General features: G+C 36.3%; 1 protein-coding gene across 2 annotated transcripts; it reads right to left on the bottom strand.

The window, feature by feature from the left end:
- Nucleotides 1-1,127: 1,127 nt before the first annotated feature.
- spice1 (spindle and centriole associated protein 1) lies at nucleotides 1,128-9,227 on the bottom strand. Of its 2 annotated transcripts, none has more exons than XM_056248913.1 (18): nucleotides 9,153-9,227; nucleotides 8,710-8,819; nucleotides 8,569-8,616; nucleotides 8,341-8,487; nucleotides 7,124-7,226; nucleotides 6,913-7,031; nucleotides 6,712-6,791; nucleotides 6,517-6,623; nucleotides 6,286-6,405; nucleotides 5,427-5,695; nucleotides 5,210-5,341; nucleotides 4,986-5,109; nucleotides 4,734-4,847; nucleotides 3,820-4,166; nucleotides 1,920-2,103; nucleotides 1,758-1,839; nucleotides 1,523-1,586; nucleotides 1,128-1,405 (listed from the first exon to the last, which is right to left on the bottom strand). In XM_056248913.1, the coding sequence occupies exons 2-18, from the start codon at nucleotides 8,800-8,802 to the stop codon at nucleotides 1,352-1,354; spliced, it is 2,187 nt and encodes a 728-aa protein (XP_056104888.1). In that variant the 5' UTR covers nucleotides 8,803-8,819; nucleotides 9,153-9,227; the 3' UTR covers nucleotides 1,128-1,351. The 2 variants fall into 2 exon arrangements, with proteins under 2 accessions (XP_056104888.1, XP_056104889.1); XM_056248914.1 differs by having other exon boundaries at nucleotides 9,116-9,195.
- Between the last annotated feature and the right edge of the window lie 1,165 nt (nucleotides 9,228-10,392).

The raw sequence follows: 10,392 nt of genomic DNA on the forward strand, positions 1-10,392 counted from the left end.
AATTCAAAACAAAAGAAAACAGACTACAGACTGCTCTCTGCTTATGCAATCCTTATGAAATGTGCATTTCTCTCTGGCGCGTTCACTAGGCTACTGAAGATCGCGAGTCAGCATCGTCAACTTCATCTTAGCCGACAAAGAAAACACTTGTTTATTAATAAACAATTAAAATATCTCCTTGCTATATTTTACATATTCATAATCATTACTTTTGCCGGTTCTTTGTGAAGAACAGCGGTGGCTGTTGTTACTGGCTATTTAAATCTAGCGGGTTTGAGGTCTCGCAAATACAATGATGCTGGTAGTGACGATTCTGTCTGACTAATCAGTGATCTGCAGTGTGTTCACGTCACATTTTAGTATCGGTACGGTACGCTTGAAACCTCGACAGAGGTGGTACCATTTAAAGCGAGCCGTACTGTGCCGTACCATGCAGTGGAAAAGCGCCACAAGTGAGCCGTACCGAGCCGAGCCGTACCGTTCCATGCAGTGGAAAAGCGCCACAAGTGAGCCGTACCGAGCCGAGCCGTACCGTTCCATGCAGTGGAAAAGCGCCACAAGTGAGCCGTACCGAGCCGAGCCGTACCGTTCCATGCAGTGGAAAAGCGCCAAAGTGTGCCGTACCGAACCGTGCCGTACCGTACTATGCAGTGAAAAGCGCCATTACATACAGTATAAAAAGGAATAGGTAAATGGCATATAAATTGTAAACTAAAATCATACTGTTTAAAGCATATTAAGGTATTTCTAACTGCATATAAAATCAACTGTTCCCATTGTTAAGTGGTTTATATGGTGCTATGCTACTGAAAAATCAATCAATAATCAGGTAAGAAAAATGTATAGAAGACTTTAGTTTTGTTTCCATACCAGTGTTACAAACTAAAAGTTGCTTAAATATTCAATGAAATTCTGAAATGTCGATTTCTATTGGTTTTGTTACATTTTTTACTTTCGCTTTGCTTTTTGTAATGTCCTCAAAATCAGAAAAATAATGCCTATAAAAATGTGAAATACAAAACCAACACAAAGCATTTAATTATCTAAAATTTATTGTGGCATTGTGCACTTCTTTTAAAAATAAAAATAAAAACAATGGATTAAATAAAGTTGAACAGTCAGTCAAGACTGTCTGCAAAGAAGACTGATGTCATCTAGTGTTTATTTATCTATCTGATGACACAAACACCTGTTACCTTGTGCAAGTTCCTATGCATAGGCAGGCCCACAAGGCATCACAGAATCTTAACATGAGCATTATACGGGTGCAGCCAGGATGTAATTAAAACCAAACTAGGGATGTCAAATACATTTGGAATGCTATTATGCATAGACGATATTCCTTGTGAAGTCACTTGATATGAGATGACAATGCAAACCACCCCTCTCTTTTAAGCTTTTCCACCTGTCAGAAATAAAAGACAAGTTTGCAAGCATGAATACGTAAAATTAATAACTTGTTCTTGATAGAAAACAACTACATATAGATGGTAATAAGCGCATTAAACATGATATCTCATACTTGGTTCTCAATGCTCTGGATTTCCACACTATCTAAACTTTGTGGTGAGACTCTTCCCGCTGACCTAAGAAAAGAGCATTAGAAATGTCACTTAGCTTGGTGTAAAAAGCAACAAACTAATTTGGAATATGCCTTGTAATTATACTGGGACAGTTAAGGCGCTTTTCCGAGTCCAAGTTGAATATATCAAATCTTACAAGCAAATCTGCTCTTGACTTTAGTTTTCATAACTCACCTTCGACTGCTTGCACTGGGTTGAGGTGAATGGCTTCTCTCAGGAAGTGTTACAAATTGCTCTGGAGTAAACCCCCTAACAACTGTAAGACATCAATAGTCATCATATATATCTCATTTTGAAGGTTGAGAGATGATGTAAGCATCATTTAAACACACACACCTGTATGAGTGCTGCTGGAGTGAGGAGGTACTGGGGAAATGGCAGGGGAAACTCTGAGGGAGGTGCTCTGCTTCTGTTGTTCAATGAGCTCTAGTAGTCTAGCTCTTGCTTCGGCGCTTTGACGGTTCAACTCCTGCAGTTTTTGTTCTATCTCTATTGTTGAGGATCTCTCTACACAAACAGACTGAACAAAAAAAGATGTCAATGTAAGAAACGACCATTTTCAAACCACCTCTGTACTATGGAAGCTCTATCCACCTCAAGAGTACCGGTAGTTGTGAGAAGGTTTAGAATAAAGCAATAAGCCCCAAGAAGTATTGCTTTTATAAAATGGTTACTACATCATATCTGCCTGGCAAGATTTCCTAAAATAAACACAGCAACAAAAAATGTTTAAATCTTCCAAGCAACGTGGTTCTTCAGCAATGTTTTAGAATGAGGTTATATATATATATATATATATATATATATATATATATATATATATATATATATATATATATATATATATATATAGAGAGAGAGAGAGAGAGAGAGAGAGAGAGAGAGAGAGAGAGAGAGTATAAATATGCAATTGTGACATTGCGACTATTGCTCTTAAATGTGCCTTCATATCTCATTCTCCACGATTATGAAAAGTAAATTGTGAGATAAAATGGTACGATAAAATGAGAAATCTTGGCAAATGTGAGAAAAAGGTTTAAAGGTTTGGAGTCAGGAAGATTTTTTTTTTTTAAAGAAATGAACTACTTTATTCAGCATAGATATATACAATTATTCAAAAGTGCAGAGGTGGACAAAGTACACAACTTCCTTCCTTGAGTGAAAACACAGATACTACTGGTCAAATATTACTAGTAAAAGTTGTAAAGACAGATTTTTACTTAGGTAAAAGTACAGAAGTACTTGTTTTTAAAAGTACTTATGCACCAAAAGTAAAAAGTAAATGTCAATGCATTGTTTTATTATTGTTGCATTGTTGTATGTAATACTTACAGTACCTTATGCCTCTGAATCTATGACTGCCTACCTACCCTCATATCAATATCAAATTTATTTCTAGAACACAGTTCCAGTAGTGAGATTGAATAAGTGCATTCAATAACGTCCGTTGTATTTTGGTTGAAAATGAAAATCGAGTTGACGTCAGAATTTACCAACATCAGTCTGGTTCTGACGTCAACCCGACTTTCATTTCCAACCAAAATGCAACCCCTGCAACCAAAATCGTCCCCTGACGGACGTTACTACTTTCTACTCAAGGACCTTGACAGAAGTAAAAAGTACGATATTTGTCTTTTAAATGTAGTGAAGTTAAAGTAAAAAGTTTCCAGACAAAATAATACTTAAAAAGTGTACTAAAGTACAGTACTCAAGTAAATGTACTTTGTTACTGTCCACCTGTAAAAGGCATTTGTAATGTTAAAAAAGATTTTAATTTCAAATAAATGCTGTTTTTTAAACTTTAAATTCAAAGAATCCTTGATGAATTATTGTATCATGTTTCCACAAAAATAATAAGCAGCACAAATGTTTAAAATCTTAAGCACTTTCTGGAACTAAATCAGCAAGTTAGAATAATTTCTAAAGGATCATGTGACACTGAAACTGGATTAATGATGCTGAAAACGGCTAAATTTAAAATTCTTTTAAATTGTAATACTATTTTTCAATATTACTGTCTTTACTGTATTTTTGATCAACTAAATGCAGCCTTGGTGAGCATTATAGACTTCTTTCAAAAACATTTTTAAAAATCTTATTGACCACAAACTTTTGAACAGCTGTGTCACAATTGTGAGATGTAAAGGCACAATTATTTATGAGAAACAAAATTGAGAGATAATTAACATGAAAAACAGACTACTATCATACACCAATTCCACAATATGCAACTAACCTGCCGTGTGTGCTGTGGCTCAGTAGAGGGCGACACTTGTCTAACTACAGAGTTTGTTGAGGACAGCCGGTCTGCGCTGTGCTCCCTCGATACTGAAGCTCCAGTAGGAGACGGACGGTGCGGCCCTAACTGGGCCCGGATCGCTGCGTTCTGACGGGTCAGTTCGGCGATCTCCCCTAGCATGGCGTCCTGTGAGAGATCGTCCAGCAGAGGAGTGGGCCGTGGTAGGCTGGCAAAGGAGGAAGGAGAGATGGAGATGTCGAAGTCCTCAAATGAACCCTGGCTTCCTGTTGCTGAATAGGAGCCACTGTAGTGCACCGAGGTTGCGTGTGAATGTGGACGACACACTGGAAGAAGTGAGAAAAAATACTGCGGAGTCATACTCAAATTCATGAGTCACTTAAACTTTCAAAAAAAGAACAAAAGTGAGTGACTTCCTAAGACACAAATACATATGTTTTTAACCTTAAAACTCAATGAAAAAAAAATGTCATTGTTGATAAAGTTATAGAAAGCACACCTGTAACTTTTCTTTTCTTAAAAAAAAATAAAATAAAAAAAAATTGTTTTGCTCATGTAAACCCACCACCATCATGCTAAGGTGATTGAGTGGTTCCCCGGCAGCCCAAGTCATTTCTTTTTCTGAAGAAAATGTAACCTAGTATTTGCAAATTCATCACTATTTTTCACGGGGGTTGCTAGGGGATTCAGAATGGTTGCTAGGTGGGTACTGTTGAAATTGTTCAAACTCTTATGTATGGGACCTCTTTTCAATGTCTATAGGGATTTATGTAGGGATTCCACAATGTTAAGTTTGAACTGTAAACTAGCATGAACAACAATAATAGTGATGTTTGTGTTAGTTTTAAGACCTAAACACTAGTTGGTGTAAAGTTTGTGCACTTCAGACTGACCAGCGGGAGGCAGACCATCTCTTTGGCGAGGAGGAGAGAGCAGAACAGCTGCAGAGACAAAGTCCTGTTGCTGTAGATCCTTTTCAGTACAGCCAGACTCCAGATTGCTGCTTTCTATAGAACACAACACACCTCTCTTAATCACTGTTCAGATATACTCAAGATAACCAATCCTGATCAAATAATAATTGATGGTAAGATACTTCAAAACAGTGCCTGATACTAGGTTGATCTACAGTTTGTGATAGTTACTTTGAGCTGTGTTGTCTGTGCTTTGAACTGTTGTGTGTGGTTCTGCAGAATCTGGTCTTCCCACCACCAGTACTACAGCATCTAGACGCTGCTCTAGTTCAGATATCTGCTGTTGCAGCCTCGTCTGTATGGAAGCAACAAAAAGCACCATCAAAAATGGCATCTGAACGGACAAACCTGGAAAAAAATATCGGAATAATATTGCTTAAGGAAAAGTGGTTCACCTGCAGGGTGGCGCTCTCTTCCCTCAGTGTTAGTGACTCCACAGTCAGGGCGTCAATCAGAGCCCTCTGCTCCTTCACCTCTTCCTCTAGCTGCCTTCTCTCCTCTGCCTCTCTCAGAGCCTCCTCTTCTCTCTGTGTGCAAGTGATGTCAATGAAAAAGGGACTAATCTGAATGATTTCAAAACAACTTTTGGATTTAATTTGTGTATGGCCTTACTTTTCTGATATGTCTGGCTAGACGTCCAAGTGTTGCGACTAGAGCCACAGAGAAGCCGGTGAGGCCCTGTCTCTCTTGCTGCGGTCTGGCTTCCGAGCTCATGGGCCTCTGGTGGTCTAGAGAGTCCAGCTCAGTCTCCACTTGCTCAAGCATACTCTGCAGAAGCTCCATACTGGACTGGTTTCCTGACAGGGAGCTCAACCCTGAACCATTCAGGACAGATGTATGCCCTGAGCGCCCCCTATTGACTTGAACTGACTTTCTCTTCCCTGAAAAAAAAAAAACGAGGTTCATCTGGATGAAATGCAGTTATTATTGCCATTTAATCTAGAATGTTTAAGTGTAGAATTGTATATATATATATATATATATATATATATATAAAATACGTGTGTGTCTGTGTACAGTATATATATATATATATATATATATATATATATATATATATATATATATATATATATACAAACAACCATTCAAAAGTTTGTGGTCAGTAAAAACTTTTTTTTTAAAGTTTCTTTCAGTAATTTTGTTAAATATTACAAATTCAAAACTATTTTATATATTTCTATTTTGCTGATAATATACCGAATTCATGCTCAAGATTTTTTTTATTATAACCAATATTAAAAACAGTTGTGCTGCTTAATATTATTATGCAAACAGTGAAACATTTTTCAGAAATATTTGAAATCTTTAGTAACAAATGTCTTTACCGTCACTTTGAGCAATTTAATGCATCCTTTCTGAATAAAATTATTTAAAAACAACCCCAAACAGTTGAACAGTAGTATAGTACCGTTCAAATAATCTTATATATTTAAAAAATAGTGTCTGATAACAGTGTACTTTGTCCTACCTGGTTGAGAGGAAACAGGCTCTGGGTTCAGAACCTGGTTGACTAGTGAGCTGGACTGGTTTATATCAGGATGAGTCGGTCTGGCTTTTAAACGCTGTACTGCCACTGTGGCATTGAGGGCTGGGCAAAAGGAACATAGGTGTTCAAAATAAAACAACAAAGTTCAACTTGACATCAAGGTAACATCACATCTAACCTGAAATGATATAAAGTACATCATGTCTTCATTACCTGCCTGGTCTTCTCTGACTCCAGTAATACATGGTGTTTGGGGTAGATCTTGCTCTGGGTGGTCTGAACCCCATGGAAAGGACTTTGACCTACACTGATTTCTCTTCCTGAAAACAAGCATTTAAATTTTTTTTTTAAAGTATGTTAAAGACAGTCAAAACATCATTAGAAGTTGTTTATTGAGGTCCTTCACACCTGTGCATCATAGAACTGAGGTGCACCGAGGAATCATGGACTTCATCATGATCCTCTTCACACTCCAACTCATTCAGGGCCTAGAAAAGATTTTTTCTTGGATTTTTTTAAATCAAGTACTCTAATTTTAAATCAAGGAATAGTGACAGCCCTAGTTTTATTACAGAGTAAAAGCTGTAGGCGGTGCTCGAGAAGCAGTACCTGCTGATCCATCATAGACTGGCTGAGTAATGACAGCTCGGTTGGAGGATCAGGTCTTCGAAGAACAGGAAGCTCAGAGTCAGACTCACAGTCAGGTGCCACGGTAATGGTGGGGAAGCCTATACCAAAAATGTATGACCTTGTATATGTACACAATACTTGTTTAATCAGATAATGGCACATCAACTTCTACTGCACAAGAATGGACTACCTGTACGACGACGGGGTGCATCACCAAACAGGTCTTTCACCACAGCCAAAGCTCTGTCTGATCGTGCAATGACATCCTGCAACTGACACTGATCTGAAAACACCTAAACAAATAAGATTTTCATAATCTTTTTGTGATTTGATATGTAAAATGGTGGAAACAAAATGTTAGTATAAGCTTGTTTTAACCCTGACATGAAAAAATGGTCAGAAAAATCTGATTTTTTTTTTAATATGGAAAAGTTTACTGAACCTTGTAAATAAAGTTTGCATGTGTGTTTTTGTTGGATATCATATCTGATACATCAGGCTTTTATGGCTGATGTTATGACTATAGTATGATACATTACAGGAGAATGTGGAATTCATACTAGAGTACAAAAAAACGCATTTTATTCAGAGGCCAAACTGAGAAAAAAATAAGAAATTTGGTGCAGTTGTTGATATTTATATGGGCAAAAAGTCAAATTTTATTTTGTAATGTAAATAGGTTTATATAGCAAGATTTATATAACAGTAGACTACTTACATAAACTGCATAATATAAATACCAGTTGTCACTCCATATCTCCCAATCATATGTCTTAAGTTATAATAATTAAATTATTTGTTTTATGATCAAAGCTCTGTATTTTGTATTGTGGGGTCAAAACAAATGATGTAATGCAACGGTGATTGAGAGATTAATACAATAAACTGAGAGTAGAAATAAACATTCATCAAAAGCCTAATGTATAATATTTGATACTCATGCTTTAGCATGATTTTTTTCAACAACAAAAAAAGAGATGTATGGAATTAAGTAACCCGAAGTTGCTTCAGTCCATTAAGTGTTCATCTTGAAATATTACGAACAACATAGGCAAGAAGTTATCCTTACATTTAGTTTATAAAAATCACTAAAGATTTCCCATCAAAAAGACACATGTACAACAACCTGAAGGTGGACGCTTTTACAATTATAATAAAAAAGACCTTTTTAGTTTCTAAAAAAAACAACAACAAAAATCTGTCAATAAGACTACAGAAGGCATGTAGTAGAGTGTGTACGTGACGCTTTTCAGTCATGTTTCCATCATGTTGATAACTTAGAGGGCTAATGGAAATCTGCATATCAAACATGATACAGTGTATAGGGCTAAAACATGTTCAATTTCTTTCCAGCTGTATTATTATTACAAAGCTTAATTCTGCGAGCAGTCAGTGATGCATACACACCTCTCTGATGATGTTGAGTCGGGCTCTATCAAGTCCTGGAGGGCTGGAGGGATGGTTTTTCCTCCGTCTACGTGTGAGAGCTTTTTCTCTTAATTCCCATTGTGCCACGACTTTATTCTGAGATCTGTGCATCTCATGACGTCGGGCCTGAGAGGAGATCAATGTAAGGAGAAAGACACATTAATAAATGCATAAGAATAAACTTACACGCTTTAACAGTAAACTTACCAGTTCCTCTGGTGTGGCTTTATGCAAAGAAAGATCATTGACTGTGCCCTAAAAGAAAAAGAGAGAAATAATAAGGCACCACTTCCAAAAGAAGAAGAAGAAGGGTTTAAACGTGTAATTGGTTGCATGAAGGTTTCTCACCACCCATTCTTTCTTTGGTGCAGACACCTTCTTGGTTCGCACTGGTCTTTTACCCACACCATATAAAGGACGGTTCATTCGCACTAAAGACATCTCACAGTAACAGACACCTATGGAAACAAAACATATTATTGCCGTGTTAACCTAATGATAAAGTCTGCACTTAAACAGGAATAGTTTTCTGTATTTGCAGAACAGTGAGCGTTATGGAAATTATTGTTATTATTTAAAAAACCCGTATCTTTACGAATTATGAAGCTTATCTATTCATTATTTGGTACATAAGTTACATGCTAAACATTCAAACACATCCTGGCTAACTGCTAGCTAATCGTGCATAGTGTCGGTCATAATGAATGACCGACACAAGTTGGCTTGGTACTGACAAAATATAAACTTATTTTACCTGAAACTGACAAAAAATTAACGGACAAAGATTTTACCGTTTGTTTTCGTTGGTGTTGTAGTAACAGGATTGAGGAAGCGTTGATCGCGACAAATTTAAAAGCACCGCTACAACACAGTTTAAAATAAAAGTCCCCGTGCTCTGTGGCTATAAAATAACATGTTTCTCAAAGACTAGAATATTTCTAAAAAAGAAAAAAAGGTAAGGAAAATCATAAGAAGCTAAATAAAGATAGGCTAAATGTTGTCTTTGTTTGATACGTTTTAATCTTTTTATTACTTTCCTGAAATACTTTTTGAAATACTTCCTGAAAAATATTTGTCCACCAGAGGGCGCTGTCGCCTTAAAATTTCCATTGTTTCAAATTTCATTTTATTTAGCTCTGCAATCTGCAAGCCTTGCCACTTGAGAAGTCTCGAAGAACAAGGTCTTCTTGTGTTTAAATAGAAACTAAAATAAATGTAATATAGCACTGAGAATACTCCGAACCATTTCTGTTTTTCAGCATTTTACAACACTGAAAATTCTGTCATCATTCACTCGCCCTCATGTTGTTCCAAACCTGTATGGATTCCTTTCTTCTGTTGAACACAAATGAATGTATTGTGAAGAATGTCGATAACCAAACAGTTGATGGACTCCAGTAGTGTTTTCCCCACTGATCTATATAATGTCATTCTAAATAGATCAGTGGTTTTCCCCCATACTGGAAGTCAGTGGCTCTCATCAACTGTTTGGTTACATATTCTTCAAAATATATCCTATTGTGTTCAGCAGAAAAAAGAAATTCATACAGATTTGGAACAACTTGAGCGTGAGTAAATGATGAGAGAATTTTCATATTTGGGTGAACTATCCCGCTTTGTTCAAATGTAAAGAGCATGTATTAGGCTAAATTAATATGATATTAATATTAAAGTGGCATCCTTATTTCTCTTTATTTATGATATAAAAGATTGCATTACACTATTGTACATAATTTATCTTAGTATTATTTGTCAATATATTAATAAATATCTTTTTATTTTATTTTATTTATTTTTCCTGTCCATTTGCTGTATAGCATACCTTTTTTTATTATGTCGGTTTAAATGCAACATGTTGTTCATTGTACATTATTTATTTTATATGTATTAATTTAGTAGTTTTTGTTTTGTTTTTTGTTGTTGTCTGTCTGCTGTTGATAGTGGCCTTTTATGCGGGCTCTAATGGATGTGAGCCACTGGCGAGCTAAATGCATTACAATACGGCGTTTCCGTCTCTTTTGTGCTTAGGCA

Source organism: Rhinichthys klamathensis, unplaced genomic scaffold, assembly GCF_029890125.1.
Source record: "Rhinichthys klamathensis goyatoka isolate OS25496 unplaced genomic scaffold, OSU_Roscu_1.1 h1tg000059l_1, whole genome shotgun sequence".
NCBI lineage: Eukaryota > Metazoa > Chordata > Actinopteri > Cypriniformes > Leuciscidae > Rhinichthys > Rhinichthys klamathensis.

Bases quoted from the DNA above. Each gene is read 5' to 3' on its own strand.
- spice1 (XM_056248913.1), bottom strand. From the start codon at position 8,802: ATGTCTTTAGTGCGAATGAACCGTCCTTTATATGGTGTGGGTAAAAGA. The intron at 4,848-4,985 runs GTAACTATCACA...TGTGTTCTATAG, and splicing joins CACAGACAACACAGCTCAAA to AAAGCAGCAATCTGGAGTCT. The intron at 2,104-3,819 runs GTTAGTTGCATA...TTTTTTGTTCAG, and splicing joins AGCCACAGCACACACGGCAG to TCTGTTTGTGTAGAGAGATC.